The sequence below is a fragment of the Giraffa tippelskirchi genome, chromosome 3 (genome assembly GCF_054371585.1).
Source record: "Giraffa tippelskirchi isolate mGirTip1 chromosome 3, T2T-mGirTip1v1.2.pri, whole genome shotgun sequence".
Lineage (NCBI taxonomy): Eukaryota > Metazoa > Chordata > Mammalia > Artiodactyla > Giraffidae > Giraffa > Giraffa tippelskirchi.
Window position 1 is genome coordinate 45,741,966 of NC_137277.1, and position 22,108 is coordinate 45,764,073.

At 48.4% G+C, this 22,108-nt stretch overlaps 1 protein-coding gene across 2 annotated transcripts in view; it reads right to left on the reverse strand.

Annotated features, from left to right (window-relative positions):
- Window positions 1–22,108, reverse strand: part of ASIC2 (acid sensing ion channel subunit 2) — a 1,220,661-nt gene that overhangs the window by 92,454 nt on the left and 1,106,099 nt on the right. For both annotated transcript variants that reach the window (XM_081574827.1, XM_081574826.1), the window contains exon 2: window positions 3,304–3,454. In XM_081574827.1, coding sequence (XP_081430953.1) covers window positions 3,304–3,454 — 151 coding nt within the window. The remainder of the gene's footprint in view (window positions 1–3,303; window positions 3,455–22,108) is intronic.

The following is a 22,108-nucleotide window of genomic DNA, read 5'->3' on the forward strand; positions in this document are numbered from 1 at the left end:
CCTCAGCCTTCATCCCTGGCATATGGAGATAGGGAGCCCTTCCTATTGCCCAACATGAGGGAAGGCCAGGAGGGAGGGTGGTTAGGGCCCCAGAGGAATGCAGAGGTGGCTGCAAAGGCAAAAATTCAAGAAGTCAACCAGAGCTACTGAAGCCATGCTCTCCAATATGGCAGCCACTCGGGCAATTTAAATGAATATACATCCAATGATAATAAAAATTCAGTTCCTCATTGATCACATATCAAAGGCTCAGTGTGGCTACCATACAGGACAGCACAGATAGCATTGCAGAAAGTCCTGTTGGACAGCAATGACCAGTTTCTTCTCTAACTAATTTCTTCTGGCTTCTGTCCTATTTTAAACCCCTTCTCCTTCACGCCCTGAATTATCCAACCTCAGAGGACGTGGTTTGAGTGACAAGTGCTGGTGTCTCACTAGGGATAACTCACGCTCACTCTGCTGGCAGGAGAGAGCCTCGAACTTCTTCTGGATTCTGTATGCAGGTCTGGTTCCTGATAGTAGCTTGAAAGGCAGGGCCTTTGTCCTGTGTCTTCTGCAGTCCGACTATGTCCTGCTTGGGTGTTAGGCTCACAGTAGGTCCTTAACCATGATTATGGATTTTTCCTGAATGGGTATAGCTCATGGTCCATGAGGGCTCACGGCTGGTCAAGAAGCTTGGGTCAGTAGAGTCCTGGCTTGGCCAGAGATTCACCATATGACTGTCAGTCCATCACTGCTTCCCACCAGGCCTCTGTAGAACAGGCATGCAGGGGCTGGATGTATGTGTGTGTGTGTATATGTGTCTGGAATAGATGGTCTCAGGTTCTTTCCTGCTCAGACCATCCATGGCTTCAGGGGGCAGAATGCAGATTTCCCAGGAAAGGCCCTGTGGTCAGAGCCCAGACCATCAGTGGCCAGTGCGCAGACCCAAGGCGACCCTGCAGGGAGCCGTGCTGGGTAAGGATGTCTGGGAATGGGGCTGCCTGCCTTGCGAGTGTGTGTGTGCATGTGTGTATGTGTCTATACATGTGCTTTGGCTCCTGACTCAAGGTAACAGGTGAGAAATCCAACATTACACTGGAAGGATGTAACTAACTTTTGGTCAGGCTGTAGGTATGGGGTCTCCAGGATTCTTCTTTTTTTTTAATTTAATTTTTGGCTGTGTTGGGTCTTTGTTGCCATGCGCGGGCTTTCTCTAGTTGTGGCGAGCAGGGGCTACTCTCTAGTTGTGGTGTGCAGGCTTCTCATTGTGGTGGCGTCTCTTGTTGCAGAGCTTGGGTTCTAGGGTGCCCAGGCTTTAGTAGTTGCGGTACACAGGCTTAGTTGCCCCTCATCATGTGGGATCTTCCCAAACCAGAGATTGAACCTGTGTCCCTTGCATTGGCAGGCGGATTCTTAACCACTGGCTCAGCAGGGACGTCCCTCCAGGATACATTTTATTATTTATTTCTCTCCTTTTCCACATGAGGTTCAATAAGCAAATATGTTCTGGCATCTGCAAGGTAGAGGACCAGGTCTTGGAGACCTGGTCCCAGCTCCCAGGACCCAGGGTTGTCTTTGGGCCCCAAGTCACAGAACACAGGCTGGCTTGAAGGAGGTCCTGGAAACCCAGGCTCTGTGGGCCCTTTTCCAGTTTGGCAATAACACATTTCTTTATCTGTTTGCTGGAGGGCAGTGCTTAGTCGCTCAGTTGTGTCTGACTCTTTGTGACCCCATGGACTGTAGCCCGCTGGGCTCCTCTGTCCATAGAGATTCTCCAGGCAAGAAGGCAGTGGGGACCCTGAATTTAGGGAATTGGATGGATTTGACTAAGCGTCTGCTTGGTGGAGGACTGGAGCCTATGTGAGCTCCCAGAGGCTGTACTGGATCCATGTGAGCGGGTGGTGCTTGTGAGGTCATTTCACTCTTCAGGAGCAGGAGGAGTGACCACAACCTGAGGTGAGCGGCCATGCCCACCCCCCACCCCGAGGGGCACTCAGAGGTGAGGAGCCTGGAGAGGGGGTGTGGTGGATGGGAGAGAGCTCTGGGCTTGTGGTCAGTCCTCCCCAGGGTGGAGGCCCTCGCTGCCCTCAGAAGCCTGGAGGCCTGGGACTGGGGAGGGCCAGACCTCAGGATAGGGGCTGAGGGAACGGCTGTGGGAATCACGGGGTGGAGGCTGGGCTGCAAGAAATGAGGGCAGGGGTGTTGGGCCTTCACCCCCTCCTCAGCTCCAGCCTGAGGGCCCAGGCCTCCTTCCTGCTGCAGTCTGCTTGCCCTTCATCCCTTCCTGTGGGCCCTCTCAGGCCCATCTCTAGACGCCCTCTTCCTCCCCCTCTTTGGACTCTGAACCTATACACTAATCTCTCTTTGGGTCTCCTTGGCATCCAGGGTCCCATGCTTGGGCACCTCTTCACTTCACTTGGTGAGATCTAGAGGCTGCCGGCCTCCCTAGGCCTCCCCGCCGTATCATTCCAACCTCTGCTCCATCATCACAGTGCCTTCCCTGTCCTTCCTGCACCCCTCTCATGAGGATCCACCTGTATAATTCAGGATAATCTCAAGACTCCAGGCAAGGACCCCATGCCCTGCAATGCTTTCCCAGAACCCTCCCTCCTCCCAGGCGAAGCCTGTCATCCCACCCCAGCACTGGGGACCTTCGGGTCCCAGTGGACTGTGTGTCTCCTCTTCTAGGCTGTGATCAAGGGCTTGGTGTTTTTTCAATTCAATATCCTTATTTTGGTGTAAAGCCAGGGATAGCGTATGTGGCTTATGAATAGTTTGCTGAATAAATAAACGAATAATTGGATGCATGAAATAAGCTTTGGGACCTATATACCCGGGTCCCTCATGGGCTCACGCAGGCTGAGTCTGTGCCCTTCCATTTTCCAGCAGACCCTCCAACTTCCCTCAGTGGGAGAAACCTGCGTTCCTTTCCACTGAGCCCTGTAGCCGGATTGGGATGTTCAAGATGGTGGAAGAGGAAGGGGCTGGTCCTTCACTTCCTCTTCTCCTGAAATCGTGCCACCCACCGCCCCAACCTAACTTGTTAATTCAAGCCTTCCTCCGCGCCTCCTCTCACCTTACCTGCCTTCCCTTTCCAGTATCCCCATCACCGGCCCCCTCCCACCTGGTGAAATCCAAGGAAAACTCAGGGCATCACAGTTTGTGCCGGGACGTCCCTCCCATTCACCGGCATATCACCTGCCCCTTGATGGAGGGCAGCCCTTCACCGGGTGGGCCAAGATAACCCGCTCGAGGCAAAGGTCTCCTGGGGGCCGCACCCCTCCGCTATCCCCCCCTGTCCCAGCCCCTGTCCCGGCTCACCTGTCTCGCCCCAGATGGGCAGGTACTCATCCTGCTGAATGTCCAGCATGATCTCCAGCCCGTTGCCTGTCCCCCCCTTGACCGTGGTGAGCAGAGGCTTGCCATCCTCGCCTGAGTTAAACATGTAACACTTCCCATATTTTGTAAACACCTGAGGGAGAGAAGAGAAAGAAGCATGTGGGTGACTTTGGACTGGGCTCCAGTCAGACTGGGAACCCCAGAATTCCAACAGCAGGCCGGCGTCCCCACAGCCCGTCACAGCTAACCCTTTTGGGGACCATGATTAACCTCACGTGCAGTTAATGGGCTGGATTCTAGCATCGAAGAACACATCCGGACACCCTTTGGGGTTTGTTGCCATGGAGTCTGGTCTCTTCTCCCTCTGTAATCCTTTCCCTTCCACCCGCCAGGGGCAGTCATGTCCACTTTCAAGTGTCAAGCATTGTCTGTATGCTTTCTATCCTGTAATCTGTGCCTCCAGCCCTGAGCTTTCTCTTGGGCTCCAGACACACTGATCCAACTGCCTGATATGCATGATTTCTGCATGACCCATAGACACCGACCCCACTGGATGGTTTTCCTGTGCACTGTGTCCTGGGGAATAGCATTGCCACCTGCCCAGGGGCTTAAACCAGACCCTCAGAGTGGGTGTCCCCTCTTCCTCTTTCTTACCCCACATCCAATCAACCAGCAGGGCCTGTCAACACTATATCTGCATCCAACTTGACTTTCTGCCTTCTCTCTTCTGCATGGCTTTAACTTATGACCTCCATCATTTCTTGCTTGGGCGGTTGCAGTTTTTTAGCTAGACTGCTGGATTCCAGACAACCTTCTCCAGCTCATCCTCTAAGTGAATCGTGGCTCACTCCTTCAGAAATGCAAACCTGATTATATTAATCCTGTGGTTAAAATCCATCAGAGCTGCCCATTCCCTTTAGAGTAAGATCCAGTCCCGCTCTCCACACCCAGCCTTCTATGATGCTCTACTCCATCCTCCTCTTCCCATCTGAGTCCATGGGAATCCACTGGAAGATAAGCTCATGGGTTCGGTGGTTACCTCTGGATGTTCACTGAGGAATCTATCCCTTGTGGCTAGCACAGGGCCTGGCACCTGGGGGTATTCCAGAAATATATGTCAAGTGAATGAATAAATGAGTGAGTGGGTGGGTGGGTGGGTGGAGCTACATTAAACAACTCTGGCACCTCTGGATGTGCTCTGCTGGTTCACTTACTTGTGGCTTTCTAGTTGCTGCTTCCACTACCTGGAAGTGCTCTTGTTCCTCTTTCTGCCTGGGCAACCTCTGCCCTGCCCATTCTCCAAGACTGGATCGATGCATCTCCTTCTCCAGGAAGCCGTCCAAGCTCATGGACCAAGTTATATAACATCCCGCCTCACTCTCCCCCCTTGCTCCTTCACCAGGGCAGCTATTACATGCAACAGTAACCACAGGTGGGTATTGTTCCCATTGTGCAGAGGACAAAACCACGGCCCAGAAAGGTAAGCAACTTGCCCAAGGTCACACAGCTATTAAGTAAAAAAGCTGAGATTCAAAGCCACATCTGTCTGGTTCTAAAACACACGATCTATTTGGGCATGTTGTGATCGTCACTGAGATGTTTCTGAGCCCTATACTGCTCCTCTCTGCCATGCTTTTCCCATCAGCCAATCAATAGTCATATGCATGAGTTCCTACTACATGCAAGGATTATGGAGATTGTAAAGAGGTACAAGCCCTGCTAACACTTCTTGTTTTACAACCTCACACTCCCAGTATTTCCTTTTAAAGCTAGGGTCCCCAACCCCCTGGCCATGGACCAGTACTGGTCCATGACCTGTTAGGAACCTGGTTGCACAGCAGAAGGTGAGCAGTGAGATGGAATCTTCATCTGTATTTACAGCCACTCCCCATCCCTTGGGCTTCCAGGTGGCTCTAGTAGTAAAGAACCCGCCTGCCAATGCAGGCAACGTAAGACATGTGCGTTGGATCCCTGGGTTGGGAAGATCCCCTAGAGAAGGGCATGGCAACCCACTCCAGTATTCTTGCCTGGAGAATCCCATGGACAGAGGAGCCTGATGGGCTACAGTCCATGGCGTCCCAAAGAGTCAGACACAACTGAAGCTACTTAGCACACACTCCCTCCCTCCTCTGCTTTACTACCTGAGCTCCTCCGCCTGTCAGATCAGATCAGCGGGGCATAATAAACGTAATGCGCTTGAATCATCTTGAAAACATCCCGACATACCCCACCCCCAACCCCACCCCTCGTCCACCCCAGTCCATGGAAAAATTGTCTTCCACGAAACCGGTCTCTTGTGCCAAAATGGTTGGGGATCGCTGCTTTACAGTGCATATCAAAGTATATAACTAGATGGTGATTTATAGGATTGTTTGTTGGAGAGGGTGGGGGCTGGGTCTGTCTTGTTGGATGAATGAATGAATGAATGAATGAATGGGTTTCAAGGGGTTGCTACTCCCATACCCTCGCCCACCTCTGGGAGGCGCCCTTTGGTGTTGGCCAGCCTTGCTAGTTCTGGTGGGAACTCACGCAGATATCTTGTTCCACTCCCCTCCCCTCGCTTTCTCTGCTGGGGTCTTCTCAGCTTCCTGCTTAATTGTTCCTAAGCGTTTTTGCTTGCTTCTCCTTGAGGGTATTAGAGGAGAGACAGTTTACCTTCGTGAGGGCAGAAGAAGGGGCTCAGAGCCAGGCAGGCGCACACGGACTGCACTTCTCCGCCGGCCTCCCTGCCTGCACCGCCCCAGCCCGACGCTCCTGCCTTGCTTCTCCCTTCTCGGAAAGGATCATTTCCCTCTCTGCTCAACATCAAAGGCTGAGAGCTATTTACCCACAGCGCAGTTTTGCTAGAAACTCGGGACAAGATGCCGCTCTCCTTCCCCGTTTCGGTGCATAATGACGTGTAAGAGTAACGGGCGCGTCAAACGTAGGCCTTATCGCTCCCAGCCGCAAAAGACAATTTATTTAAGCCTAGGCTGTCAGGCCAGAGCTCGCTGCTTCTTCAGACCTGCCATTCTCCGAGGCACTTCTCTGCTCTCCTGGTAAGCGCTGACAGCCTCATCTGGGATGGCAGGGCTGAATTTGCAAGGTTGCTAAGAATCAAGAATTGCTCTTAGTTGGATCCTTTTGTAAGAATTAATGGTGCACATATCAAGCCTGGATCTGCAGGCATGACAGGGGTAGGGGGTTGGGGGAAGCCTGAGATAAAGATGGACCCCATGACCATCATTTTCATTGCTCACTGTGTGTTACAGCTGAGAGATGACACAGTGTATAGCTTCAACTTTCTCAATGGCCCCATGAAGTTGGAGGGAAGGAGACTAAAAATTCCGGAGCCTCTACTCTGTGCTGGCCCCTGCTTGGCATTTTCAGAGGAACTATCTTCTTCCTAATTATGGTTCCAACTACCCTGATAGGAAGGCATCTTATTATTACATGCCCATTGTACAGTTGGGAATACTGAGACTTAGGAAAGATTTAGATAGTAGAGCCTGGACTCATGGGTTTGACTTTACCACCAAGGAAGTTCCAAGGGAGGAACCCTGAGATTTTGAGCCAGACAGAAGAGCATCAGAGCACCTTGCTCATTATTTGTGAAGTCTGTGGCCTTGAACATGACATCTTTTTCCAATGTCAGTTTTTGTGTTTGCAAATTGAGCAAGATAAGCTTGCCACATGGTTGTAACATCTAAATGAGGGAATGCAAGTGGATTTGTTTGGAAGGTTACATAATAGACATCTTTAAGAGGTATGAATCTATACTAGGTCCTTTCCAGCAGAAGTAAGAGAAGTTATTTGAGTTATGGGGGGAGGTCAGTGATGAACTGAAGAATGGGGGGTGTTGAGAGGGGTCCTGTCCTCTCTGATTGTGTTTCAGTAATACCAAGCTCACCTCTCTCTCTTTCTCTTTTTTTTTTTTTTGGCTGCATTGGGTCTTCATTGCAGCTCTCAGTCTCTCTAGTTGTGGCACGTTGGGCTTAGTTGTCCCCAGGCATGTGGATCTTAGTTCCTTGACCAGGGATCAAACCTGTGTCTGCTGCATTGGAAGGTGGAATTTTAACCACTGGACCCCCAGAGAAGTCCCATCAAGCTCGTTTTGAAGTAGTTACAGGGGATGGAAACCACCATGTGCCACTGACTGCTCATTCCTTAAGAATGTTAAGCCTGTTGCTAAAAGCCCAGGGCAGCCAATGAGATTACTGGGGTCACGGAGTTCTGTAAAAGAGGGCAGTGCTTTGATGCCACAATCCACTTTGAAATCTACTTTTGGACGGCATTGCAGGCAGTTACTGGTGCAGTGGACAGCCATCATAGTCTGAATTTTGCATGTTTTAGCCTGTACTTTCCTTCCTTTGGTAGTGTCTTTGTCTGATTTTGGTATCAGGGTAATGGTGGCTTCACAGAATGACTTTGGGAGTGATCCCTCCTATTCAATCTTCTGGAAGAGTTTGAGGGATTTCCCTGATGGTCCAGTGGCTAAGACTCTGAGCTTTCAATGCAGGGAGCCCAGATTCAATCCCTGGTCAGGGAACTAGACGCAACTAAGAGTTGGCATGCCACAGTGAAAAGATCCTGAATGCTGCAGCTAAAGATCCTGCATGATGCAATGAAGATCGAAGATTCCGTGTACCACAACTAAGGTCTGGCACAGCCAAATAAATAAATAAAAATAAACATTAAAAAAAGATTTTGAGAAGGATTGGTGTAAGTTCTTGTATGTTTGGCAGAATTCCCTAGTGAAGCTCTCTGGCCCTGAACTTTTGTTTGCAGGGAGGCTTTTTTTTTTTAATTACAGATTCTATTTCATTTCTAGTGATCGGTCTGTTCAAATTATTTATTTCTTCTTGATTCGGTTTTGGTGGTCTGTATGTTTTTAGAAACCAGTTCACTCCTTCTAAGTTATTCAGTGTTTTGGCACAAATTGTTCATATTTGGCACAATCTAAATCCAAGAAATCTGGATGTGGAGATGGGGAGAGAGTCTTGTGCCTTCCAGTAGCTCTTAGAACAGCCCTGAGATCACAGGCTGGCTTGGCTGCCCTCTCTGGAGCACCGTTCACATTCTATCTGCTGTCATTAATTTTTTGCAGCAGCCTTATGAGTTTGGTCTTATCACTCCCATCTTACAGATAAGGAAACTGAGGTCCAGAGAGGCTGAGCCAGGTCACAGAGTTGGTAAGTGGGGAATCCAGGGTGGAAGTCATCTTTGCCTCACTCCATTGCCTGTGTTCTTTGCCCCTACATCCTTGTAGCTACAGCTACTGTTCGCAACAGACTGATAAAATTGGTGCCTTGCTAACACTAGGGGTCTTGAGCTTGGTAATGGTCGGGGGGCGGGGGGAGGAGGGGTGGTGGTTATATCTCAGAGTCAGGGGAATCTCAGAAAAGTACAGGCACCACAAATCTTCTCAGGGATTTCCCTGGTGGTCCAGGGGTTAAGAATCCTCCTCTCCATGCAGGGAACACAGGTTTGATCCCTGATTGGGGAACTAAGATCCCATATGCTGTGAGGCAACTAAACCTGAGCCCTGCAACAAATGAAGCCCTCAGGCCACAATTAGAGAGCCTGCTCGCCACAACCAAAGACTCCTCATGATGCAGTGAGGATCCCATGTACCACAACTAAGACCCATCACAGCCAAATAAATAAATAAATAAATATATAAATCTTCTTGCCCAAATGTCTCATTTTGCCCGTGGAGAGTCTAAGGCTCAGAGAGGTGGAGTGTCCTGCCCTGGGTCACACAGCTAGTTTGGGGGCAGAGTTGAGATCTGACCCGGGTTTGGGTCTGTGCTCTTCCTATAAAGCCTTCTGTTTGCACATGGTGGGGGTTGGAGATGATGGCTAAGCTCCCCTTCCTGGGGCCCTGCATCCAGGAATAAAAAAGATTAGCAATGCCTGCTGGCCTGGGTACCAGCATCCAGGCCCAGTGTGATCTGTTGGGCCAGCCTGCCTTAGAGTCCAGGAAATGCACAGTGGAAAAGGTTAGGGACAGCAGATATCCCTGAAGACACAGTTTTCTGGCCCAATTAGTAGTGCAAACAACATTTCTACACATGGACCTACTTAAGAAAATAAATTATGTATAAGCTCCCTTAAGGACTGTAGCAATATCCACTTACCAGCACACGACTGGGCCTGCAAACTTCAAACCTTCCAAGCCTTCATTAATCCTGACCTTTAGGGCTTTTCTGAGGCAGTGGCTTCCTTGTCTCTTCTTGCTTATTATGCTTGAATGAAGTGAAATCGTATTGCTCCAAACCTCCTCTAAAACTGAGCCTTTCCCCCCTGCTGAGTTGAATGCACTTTCCTCCCAGTGATTTCCTGAAATTTCTCATTTGGCTGTTTTCAAAATAATGGACATGCTAAAGCCCACTGTTTTGTTTGCTCTGGTTTTCTCTATCAAAATCTCCTAACATAGCAGTCCTCAACCTTTTTGGCACCAGGGACCAGTTTTGTGGAAGAGAACTTTTCCAGGAACCAGGGGAGTGCATGGTTTATGGATGATTCAAGTGCCTTACATTCATTGTGCACTTTATTTCTATTATTATTACATCAGCTCCACCTCAGAACATCATGCATTAGATCCCAGAGGTTGAGGACCCTGCTTTAACACATTTCACACAGAGGGAGGAAAAGAGTCTGTTAAGTAGGTTACCAGGCTATCAGTAAACAAAATGAAGCTGCCTTTTGTTTTCTTTTCTTGGAAGGAGGGGTGGAAGGTTATCAGTAATTCAATCCTTTTCATTGCTGTGTAGTATTCCATTGCACAGCTATACCAGGATTTATTCATTCAACTATTGATAGACATTGGATTGGCTATTACAAATAAAGCTACTATGAGCAGGTACAGGTCAGTCTTTGTATGGATAAGTTTTCATTTCTCTTAAGTAAGTGCATAGGAATTGAATGGCTGAATCATATCATCGTAAGTGTGTCTGTAATTATTTAAGAAATGGCCAAGTTGTTTCCAAAATGGTTGTATAATTTTATATTCCCATCAGCACTGTATGAGAGTTTCAGTGGGGGCAGTTTCCATTTGTTTTCTGAAGTTGTCAGTGAACATGTTTGAGAATTAAATATGGCAGAGGGATGCATGTGTGAGGAGGGGCTATAGATGGTCAGCTCCTTGAAGGCGAGGCCTGCATCTTATTAGGACAAATGCTTACTCATCTCTTCCTGCAACAGGAACTTTTCACTGCCTATGATGTTCCAAGGACCGATGCATGACTGCGCTTTTACCCCACAGTGAGATTTAAAAGGCGACTTCAACAAGCACCCAGGAAAGCACTTCTGTGTGGCTGTGGCGGTCTTTGGGAATCAAGGAGATGAGGGGAATGCAGCCCCTTGGCAACCACTTGTCCCTTCATCCCAACCAAGAGGCCAGTCTCTTTTAGGATGTCATTAATATCATTCATCTTTGGGTTCCTTTTCGGAGGGGAGAGAAGAACGTACAGTCACTGGGCATTTACCACGAGGCAGGCACTGTGCTGATTGCTTTATACTCCTTCTATCTTTCTTAATAATAATTTAACCAATTAATTAATTTGGCTGCACTGGGTCTTAGCTGCAGCATACAGGATCTTCAATCTTCCTTGTGGCATGTGAGGTCTTTACTTGCAGCTTGCGGGATCTAGTTCCCTGACCAGGGGCCCCCTGCTTTGGGAGCATGGAGTCTTTAGTCACTGGACCACCAGGGAAGTCCCCTATAGACCTTCTATATTTTAGTGCTCATAGAGCCCACTGATGTAGGTGTTATTCTCCCCAATTTGTAGATGAGAAATCAAGGCTCGGCGAGGCTAAGTCCTTATCCAAGGTCCTCCAGCTAGAGAGAGATTCACCTGACTTTTCCCTTTATGTGCATGGGTCACTCAAAGAACCCTTAGCATCATTTGAGCTATATGGTACTGCGACCCCCCTCCCCTCCATTGACTCCCTGCCCCTCTCTGCAGAGATGTGACATACGCTGTGTTGGTTTCACTGAGAAGCCCTCCTGTCTCCTTCCTCCAAGCCTGAAACACAGCCCAGGGCTTTTCTGTTGGGCAACTGTCCAGAGAGTTTGAGGCCACACTGGAAGAGATGTGTGAGCCCCACGCAGAAGAAAAGAGCATCAGGTGACTGCCAATCTGTTAGCTGGGAAAACAGCACAGAGGGGAGCAAGGGGTGACTCTGAGCACTCTCCAAGTCACACATGTTGTGAGCAAATGTTCCCCTGGAGAGCGGCTCACAGAAGCAGAGGGGCCACTTGAAGCCTCCTGGAGGGTCATTTGAAACTCCAGACCTTCACCGATGAATCCCTCCTGACCCCTCATGTGAGCATCCCAAATTGGGCCTGACTTGGGTTTATGAAATGGGTTGGGGGGAGCTAGAAGCCTTTCAATTTGGACCAGCTTGGCTGGTGTGGGCAGGGGAGTCTGGGTGATGGAGGTTTCCAGGGAGACTTCAGGACAGGTTGATCGCTCTTTCTGCTGGATCCTCCACTGTCTGCCTTCTGTGGGAGATAAGGGCTGTGTCCTTTTCACCCCTAGCATCTCAGTGCCTGGCTCCATGCCTGGCACATGGTAGGTGCTTAATTGGCAGGTGTCTGGATGCAAGAAAAGAGTCAAGCATGGAACTGGGAACCAGACAGCCTCAGCTTCCAATGCTGGCTCTGCCCTGATTCAGGGAAGTCATTTCATCTTTTTTGAATTTTGATCCCTCATCCTGGAAATGCTGGTAAGAGTAACTTCCAATAGAATTCTTGTAAAGATCAAAAAGGTCATAATGGATCTGAAATCACTTCATAGAAAAAATAGTTTTCAGCCCAGGCAGAGAACTTTCTTGCCTGTGGTCAGTATGATGGCTAAGCCCTGAAGGGGCAGGGGAGGTGAAAGGGTCATTATTTGCCTATAGAAATGGAATCTGAGATGTTGTTCCATCTGGGACCACATTTGTGGCTCATCCATTCAGTTGCCTAGTGAACATCTACAGAACATCTCTTGTGTTCTAGCACTGCCCCAGGCATTGGGGACGCAGAGAAGAATCAAATCTTTAGGGACCACCTAGTAGGGAAGGTGGTCCTGCAGAGAGATCCTGGGTGGAGTGCACAGAAGGAAGCTGTCTGGTGGGTAGTGATGCGAGGATTGCGGGGGCTTATACAGAATTCTCTCTAGAGGCAGGCCTGCTGACCCCGGTGGTATTTAGCAGGCTGAGACAGATCCCTTAGGCTGGCTCCTGGTCTTAACAGGGGCTTGCTGATATCAGGAAGGCCAGTGATGTCCGCTGAGCCCTACCTACCAGCCCTTCACTCCAGCTCCCTTCTGTTTCCACCCCTTAGACAGACAACAATGGGCTCTACTAAGAGACAGGCAGGAAGGACAGAACTTGGAGTCAGATTATCCTGGCTGCACACATACTATGTGCCAGATACTGTGCACAGTGAAGAGTGGAGCTTTCTGTTAGCTCGTTGATAATCACTAAGACACACAAGCAGTGACTCAGAGGAGCTGGCATCTTGTTCTCTTCAAGGAAACCGGTGTCAGCCTTTGAGGATCCCTGCCAACCCACCAAGCTTGGCTCTCTGATCTGCCCACTGCCAGCAGGTCACCAAGCCCAAGCCTAGGGATATGGGGCCAAGGCAAGTGGGTTAATAGGAAGAGTACATTCCTAGGGAGCCAAGGCTGACTGCGAAGACCATCCCCTTGGCTGTCATCAGATGTGGGGAGCAGGACCCAGGAGGGCTTCCCTGCCTTGAGGGAGAGCAGAAGCTCAGAACAAGTGAAGGAGAAAGAGTGGGCACACACTGTCCACAGCCTATCATCACATCCCTCTCCCACCCTCATTCCCTCCTTCTTAGCCCTGCTGACACGATCCCTGCTGCTCCAGCCCATGCCAGTTCCCATACAGAACCTACTGAAGGCAGGGTGTGCTCAGGGTGCAGCTTCCCAGATGCACTGGAAGTAGCCCCGAGTTCTGCCACATTTGGTTCTTTCGGGGTGCAGAGCCCCGCGGCGAGGCACACCTTAGTCTATGTTCTGATTACTTACAAGATAATGGATGCGAATTACCCGACAGAGTACTCACTCAATAACATTAGCTAAGATAATGTAGGAGTTCTGCACCTGAGTTCTGAAATCTCAGCTCTTACATTTTGTGATTTCTGGGTTCCTGGTCCGTATTACAAGTTCTTTTTACAACTGCTTGCCTGATCCTGTGACTACGGCCCTGTGCCCACTTCTGCCTGCTGCCTGCTGGACTTATATATGCCCACTTGGTTTCCCTGTGGCCATGCCCAGATGGAACATTGCTAGGGTATTCCTCTATAGGAAGTTTGTATCACCCTGGCTGGGTATTTTCGCTCAGCTGAACTTCACCTTTTTCCCACTTTTCCAGCCTCTATCCCAGGGGCTTGTGTGGGCTTCCTAGCCCATTGTGTTTTCTACCTGTGTGATCCACCCTGAGATAAGACATGGGTCGTTCCTTGCAGGTGCCTCTGAAGCAGGTGTGGGATGAGGGGAGGGGAAAGGTAGGGGTCAGAAATGTGTTCTATTGTGTTCCTAGTTAATTTCACATTATTCTACAGGGCTGCACAGAAACAATGCATGGGTGAAAACCAAATGAAGGTTTATGATGTTTACGGAAGAAAAGCAGATGTTCCAATTAATGCTAGGGCTGAAAACAGTCCCAAGGCAGGCTGATTCTAAAAGCTGATCAAGAAAAGGTCAAATAGGTAACAACGCACATGGCATGAAAATCCTCATACCACATTCTTTCTGATTTCATATCTTCTCATTAAAAACATATTTCAGCTTCTCCAGGAACTGCTCAGAGAATGTCACTGTCTTCTATTTTTTCTCCCTCACTGGTCTTGGAGGTTGAGCAGCATGTAATTTCCGTAGCAAAGCTTGCATTATGAATGTTCAAAGCCATCGCAGATTCACAAATGCAGAGGGTTTGAAGCAGTTCAATGAGATTGCTTTCCCAACGTGTGGAATTAAGACCTGGTTGGAAGATATACAGCATGCACGATACCATGCTCCTGCCTAGGTCCATAGCAGACATAACTAATGGATCACAGCACTCTTTCCCTCTGAGTCTCACAGTTTTTTTTCTTTTTTTTTTTTTAGGCCAATAATTCTGGCTGCCACTGTTGGAGTTGGCAAGTGAGTTGAATCCTACTTGCCCTCCTTTTGCTGGAAGAATGTACTGCTGATGGTGACAGTGTTTCTGTAATAAAAGGCAAAGCCTGATAGTTGGGTAGGTTTGGAGAGCAACTTGAGGGGCACAGTTTTGGGGGCTTAGAAAGAAGGGACTGTAGTTGGTGACAGAGGCAGAAGTAGGACTTTGTATACTAAAAAGAAAAAAATTGCTGGACTTCCCTGGTAGTCCAGTGGTTAAGAATTCATCTGCCAATGCAGAGGATATGGGTTCGATCCCTGGTCCGGGAAGATCCCACATGCCTGGGGGCAACTAAGCCTGTGTACCATGACTGCTGAACCCATGCACCCTAGAGCCCACGCCCTGCAACGAGATGCCGTCGCACCACAACGAAGAGTAGCCCCTGCTCACCGCAACTAGAGAAAGTCCATGCACAGCAACAAAGACCCAGCACAGTCAAAAATAAAGTATTAAAAATTGCTTAGACTTGCCCCTCTGCAGTCTGGTAGAGCAAGTGTAAGCTTTGGAACCAAGTACCAATTCTGCCATTCATGAGTTTTTCAACTGGGCTAATATTTCTTGACCATCCCTTTGTTTTTGTGTCTCAGATTGGTGGACTCAGCTCCCAGGTGACTGGGAATAATTCTCATGGTACCACAGTTCCTTGACTTAGGATGGAAGGATCAAAGGACCTGAGATGATTAGGGGCTTTAAAAATGAAAGACAAAGCGTTCTTTTGTTCTTTCAACATCTAATGAACTACTATCATGTGTCAAATACTCTGCAACATCCTGGAAATACAAAGATAAATAAGACATGGACACTCCCCTCAGTTGCCGGGGTAGAAATGGAGGAAAAAACAGCCTCAGGCCGTCAAGGAGACAGAGCAGCTGTAAGGCCATCATTGATTCCCGCACATCAATTTACAGAATGCAGCTCTTGAGGGACAATGAACAGGATACAAGGTCCACTTGTGTAGTATTTGTTCTAACCCTTTAGTCCTGTTGAGCTTGTGTGCATTTGCAGAGGGCCGGTTTCCAGCTACTGTATTATTTTTTATGGGTGACTTAAAAATAATTATTTATTTGGCTGTGCTGGGTCTTAGTTTAGGCACGAGATCTTTGGCTTTTGGTGCAGCCTGCGGGATCTAGTTCCCTGATCAGGGATTGAACCTGGGCCCCCTGCATCGGGAACTTGGAGCCTTAGCCACTGGACCCACCAGGAAAGTCCGTCAGCTACTGCTCTGACTTTAGCATGACCTACTCCGGCCTTTCCCATCCTTTCTGCACTCCTCCACCGCAAGAGCCCCATCGCATCGCCTTACCTCCAAATCAGAGTCTAGATTAGGATGGGAAAGGTGAAGTGCCAAGGCACAGGATTTAAGGAGGCCTTCAATTCTTGGGACTGAGAGTGGTGAGTGCCTCTTTAAATTTTCCACTGGTACCCAACTTGTACACCCTAGTCTGGACTCTGTTCCAGACAAAGTCAGATGAAGACAGGAAGAAAGACATCCATGATGAAAGTGGCAGGGCAGCCTGTTCTCACAAGCTTGCAAATTAGACACTATTGTCTTATTTACAGATGAAGAAACTGAGGCTCAGAAAGGGTGAGTTACTTGCAGAGGCATCACAGAGTTGTAAAAAATCAGAGGCTTTTTTTTAACTGAGACAGACCCAGGTCATGTTCCCAGTTCTGCCTGTCCTGAGCCATGTGACCTTGGGCCAGTGACTTATTTTTTTCTGACCTTCTGATTCCTCCATCTGAAGAATGGGGATAATAATATCTCTCAAGGTCTGATGAGAATGAAGCCCAGGCACTTCCAGCTCTGGTTCCGTGATTCTGCTTTCTCATGTGTTAAGTGGACCGGCCGTACCTGTTTCACCGAGATGCCCTGGGGACCAAATGCAATGATGGCCGTACCAGCCCATGGTGAGTTCTGAAGAGCTATTTGGAGGCTCAAGTGTGAATTCCTTAATAGACTTTTCTGTCTCTCCAGCCCTGTTAACTGGTTGGTCTTCTGGGGTGCAAGGAGGGAGGCAAGCATCTGTTTGGTGAGTGCTTTTAGATAATAGCTTCAGATCTTCTCTAGAGGGATAATTGAGATGGAATGCTGGCTATAGGTCAGATGCCACGCCAAATGCTTTAATACACCATCGCATTCAAACCTCCCAGAAACCCTACTATTACTCCCATTGTCAGAGAAGAAGAAACAAAATCTGGGGGAGGCCAAAGGATTCACCCAAGGTCATGCAGCACGTCGGAGGCAGAGCCAGGAGCTCCACCCATCTGTCTGATGGAGCAACCTCGGCTTTCTGTGTCCTACTAGGCAACACTGGCAGAAAGAAATCCAGGCTATTTCTCAGAAATGGAGCAAAATCTAGGATTTGCACCTGAGCATGCTCCAATATACCTGAATATAAATTAGACTCACTGCAAGTAAGGACATGAAACCTTGTGAGTGCCAATTGCTTCCTAGGCAGGAATGGCTTGAGGCTTACCAGGATGGCCTTGGAGTGTCACTGATTTGAGTCTTTGTTGTTGTTCTTGTTGTTTAGTGGCTAAGTTGCATCCAACTCTTTTGCGACCCCATGGACTGTAGCCTGTCAGTCTCCTCTGTCCATGGGATTCTCCAGGCAAGAATACTGGAGTGGGTTGCCATTTCCTCCCCCAGGGGATCTTCCTGACCCAGGAATTGAACCCATGTCTCCTGTATTGCAGGTGCATTCTTTACCGCTGAACTACCTGGGAAGCCCATGAGTCTTTGCTATGTCCTCAAAATTCATCTGAAATTCTACAACCCTGTTCCACCAAACCAGAGAATTGAGAGTGGCAGGTCAGCGGCTCTCTGCAGGTTTAAGTCCTATAGGTTCTGCCTTGAAAATATCTAGTTAATTTCCAGTTAATTTCCTCCTCCCAACCCCTGTAAGCTTCAGGGAGAGCTGTTGGCTGCCACCACTGCAAGTTGCTGGGTGGGTGAATGCCTCTGCCCGCAGGGTTGAGCATCCTCTATGCTACCTTATTCCCTGTATCCTTCCTAGTTCTGGGGACTTAGCAGGAAATCAATGAATGCCAAATAAATTAATGCTTCCATTTATTTGTCTATTTTTCGCTCCATCCCCAAACTCTGAGACTATTTATCCAAGGGCTCTATACAGAGCCTAGCATAGCATAGGTACTCAGTAGAAGTCTGTTGAATGATTAACTTAAGAGAGAATGACTGAAAGGAGAATGGTGCAATTTGTTTTATAAAGAAAGAAATCTGCACACGATGGAGCTGATCAAAACCTGTATGAAGTGAGGACTCCTGTATGGCTCCCCCCATGAACCAGCTCCCTTCAAAGCAGGAATTTCAGCAAAGGGGCAAGACTTCTGCCTGTCCTCGTGGCTTCAGGTTGGATGGGCTGCAGAGAGATTCGGTGAGGAGAAAATCAGGCTTCCTTTATCAAAACAAGGCAGCTGGTTCTCTTGTCTTCTGAGAACAAAGACTAAATGGAGGAACTGAGAGTATTTAGAAGGGAAAAGAGCAGACTTAAGGAGGATCACAATAGCTATCTGTAAATATCTGAGGGGATATCATTTGGAAGAGAGAATAGACTTACTCTGCACTGCCATGGAGAAGAGTGTCAAGATCTGGGTTGGACATAAGGAAAGAAATTACCAGTTAACATACAAGCAGTAATCTTTATGGGGAGATGGACATATTTTATATCATAAGGGTATGGGTTACACAGGTGTATCTATTTGTCAAAACAATACAGGTAAGATCAGTGCATTTCAAAATGAATGTATTGTACAGCAACAAAAGGAAATGTTAAATCATTATCATCATCATTGTCCTAAAGTGAGGGAGAGGGGTGAGCAGAGGTACAGAGGAAACAAGAGTATAAAAGTATTAATATTGTTTGATTTCGATAGTGGGCACATAGGGTTCATTGTACACTCTTGTTGATTTTGTATATGTTTAATTTTTTCATAAGTAAAAGCTGGTGTATGTTCATTATTGAGCAGAGGTGAATCAAATGGGCTGTGTTGAGATTCAGTGAGCTCCATGTCACTTGAAGTATTTATGCAAATTCGCTGTGTATCCTCAACAGCCCTCCACTCTCTAAGAAACTGGGCTATTGGAGGGCAGTCCAGGAGAAGAGATGCTTTTGAACTGTGGTGCTAGAGAAGACTCTTGAGAGTCCCTTGGGCTGCAAGGTGCTCAAACCAGTCAATCCTAAAGAAAATCAATCCTGAATATTCAATGGAAGGACTGATGCCGAAGCTGAAGTTCCACTACTTTGGCCACCTGATGCGAAGACCTGACTCATTGGAAAAGATCCTGATGCTTGGAAAGATTGAAAGCAGGAGGAGAAGTGGGCAACAGAGGATGAGATGGTTGGATGGCATCACCGACTCGATGGACATGAGTTGGAGCAAACTCTGGGAGATAGTGAAGGACAAGGAAGCCTGGTGTGCTGCTGTTCATGGGGTTGCAAAGAGTCAGACATGACTGAGTGACTCAACAACAACAAGGAGCAGGAGCCTGAACCAGATAACCTTGGTCAGGATCCTCACCCTTCTCCTGAGTAGGGGGATTGTCAAGACTGTACCACATGGGCTGAGGGTCTGGAGGAGAGCAGGACTCTCCAGAGTAATGAACTGGAGCCAGAGACTCTCATTCCAGACAGTGGGAGATGCTGGGGATGGAGGCAGGCAGATACCCAAGATGTCTAGAAGGCTGCTAGACTTGGGGGGAGAGGGGTGTGGAGTGAAGAGAGGATCCAAGTCAAGATGAAGAATTGCAGGTTTGGGAAGCAGTCTGAGTTTTCAGGCTCTGAGCCATATGCCCTGGCTTACTAGCTGTGTGAATCTGAGTGAGGCATTCTACCTCAGTTTTTCCAGCTGGAAAATGGGAGGTCAGACCTACCTCATAGGATTAAATCAGCCTGGGGTGCCTGGCATCTAGACAGCCATGCTCATTAGGGATATTACTACTTATAAGGGGGTTGTTGTTATTGTTTAGTCACTATGTTGTGTCTGACTCTTTTCGACCCCATGGACTATAGCCCATCAGGCTCCTGTGTCCATGGGATTTCCCAGGCAAGAATACCAGAGTGGGTTGTCATTTCCTTCTTTAGGGGATCTTGCAGACCCAGGGACTGAACCTGAATCTCCTGCATTGGCAGGCAGGTTCTTTACCACTGAGCCACCAGGGAAGCCCTGTAATGGGGAGATGAGCCCAAGTAAAGACTGGCTCTGGTGGGGAAAAGAGAATGGACTTGAAGGTCTGTTTCCTTCATCAGCTACCACTTAAGGCTACATTTTAGGGATGGCTGAGGGAGGGGTGTCTGAATGGGTCAACCTGACTTAAAATACAGGGGAAAAAAAATCTACAAGAACTCTTCCACTGATGACATTCCAGGATTCTATCGGGATCCAGGCCATTTCCAGGAGTGACCACTATACCCCCGTTCATTGACACTGCTGTAGAGATGCCCCATGCTGGAGAGCTGTGTGTCCGCATTGCCAGGACACAGTTTCCCCTTGGCAGTCCCCAGGGATCCCAGACCCAGTTGGCTGCAGCTGTGACCCCATCCCAGACGCTAAGCCCATCCCGATCGGGCCTGGAGTCACCCACAGTGAATCCCACAAGGCAGGTAAGGCACCTTCATCTCATCATTTCCAGCTCATGGCACATAGTGGGGGGAGGGTGATAAATGGGTTCCAGGCAAGCAAACGGATGCTTGAGCTAAATGTGGTGCTTTAGCCAGACCTGCTCACTCTGGGGCTCACGTTCCTGGAGAAACTATGAGGATGGGGGGACAGTCTGTCCTCCCCCAGCTGGGCTCATAGGCCCCCCAAGAGGCTAATGGACAGCCGCGGTCGACAGGCAGTGCTCCCAGCAGACGGCAGTAGCCTCTGCATTTCCATGAACGGCTCAGAGCAACAGTGTGGCACCCAGTGAACACACCATACATCAGATGCCTAACGGCGCGTTTGAGAACATAAGTGGTAACCACCGAAAGGGACCCGGGAAAGGAATTAGAGCCAGATGCACAGCAGGGAGGGGGAAAAAATCGAGAAGCGCCTCGGAGGAAATGGGGCCTGATGCAATCATCTCGAGACAAGAGAAACCATCTCTCAAGCATCTGCAGGCCCGAGGAGTCCATTTCATTTAGAATGGGCGCCATGGGGCTTCCCTTGTGGCTTAGTGGTAAGGGATCCGCCTGCCAATGCAGGAGATGCGGGTTCAATCCCTGGTCCAGCAAGATCCCACGTGCAACTTAGCCCGTGTACCACAACTACTGAGCCTGTGCTCTGGAGCCCACACACCTCAACTGCTGAAGCCTGGTCACCCTAGAGCCTGTGTTCCGAAACCAGAGAAGAGACTGTAGTGAGAAGCTGGCGCACCATAATGAAAGAGTAGTCCCCATTCGCTGCAACGAGAAAAAAGCCTGTGTAGCAATGAGGAACCAGTGCAGCCAAAAAAACCCATCACTCTTTAAAAATGAATAAATAAAATTAAATTGGCACCCTTTACAGGAAGCTGGGCTAGACCCCAGGGCCCTCAGCCTGGACTGGGCCTATGCCTCCCTGCCCTGCCCACAGCATCCTGAACTGCTCCGTGAGCCCCTTCCAGTCACTTATTCAAATTTTCATTCAATAAATATTTTTGCACATCTATTGTCTGGCACAAGGTTATGTACCAAGGTATCTAAATGCAAGGGTTCAGAGTGTCTTTTCAAAAGCTGACTCTGCCCTGACCTGGGAGTTAATTTCTCTTCCTCAGTTCTTCTTTGTAATACCCTCCGCCTTGCAAGGCTGCCATGCAGTTAAGCGAGAATATGGGGGAAGTGTTCAGAATGGCAAGTGAATATGTCCCCAAGGGTCTCTGCCCTCCTAGGATGCACACAATCCAGCAGAAGGAGGGGACCTAGGGCTGGACTGCACACAGTAGGCACTCAGGAGATTTTATGTGAATTGAGCAAAGCACAGGCACACACATGCCACCTAGAGCCCCCACAGAAATCCATTTCCTTGGTAGGTAGATGGAGTTTTCCAGACCTCTTTGTGGAGAAGTGACTATTCCTGGATCCTGGAGTAAAGCAGGGGTCTTGGTTCCAGGGATTTCTCATTTCTGGTACCTGGAGTTCCCCTTTCTTTAGAGCTTGGCTCTGTATTACAATTAAAAAAAAAATTGTACATTGTCCTGCATGCATTTGTGCATGGAGTGCAAGATAGGTCTGGGTCAGCTTAGTCCACTGATGATGGAACCAGAAATCATGGCTGGAATTGTAATTTTATTTGCTCATGCCCTATCTTGTTTCACAAGGTTTTTGAGTCCCCCACATATGAATGAGTTCTGTTCTGAGAGTTCATTTGTAAGTCCGATTTATTCGTAAATCCTACAAAGTTAGCCTAGGTACCCAACTAATACAATCGGCTATATAGTACAGTTCTGTAATAGGTTTATAATACTTTTCACACAAATAATACATAAAAAAACAAACAAAAGATGAAAAAACATTCCACTCTTTCTTACAATACAGTTCTTTAAAAAGTACAGTGGTATATATAGTACATTTTGCCTACAGGGACTGGCATCAAGTGAAGAGGCAAGAAGAGTTACTGACTGCAGGAAGGAGAGGAGGTGGGAGATGGTAGAGCT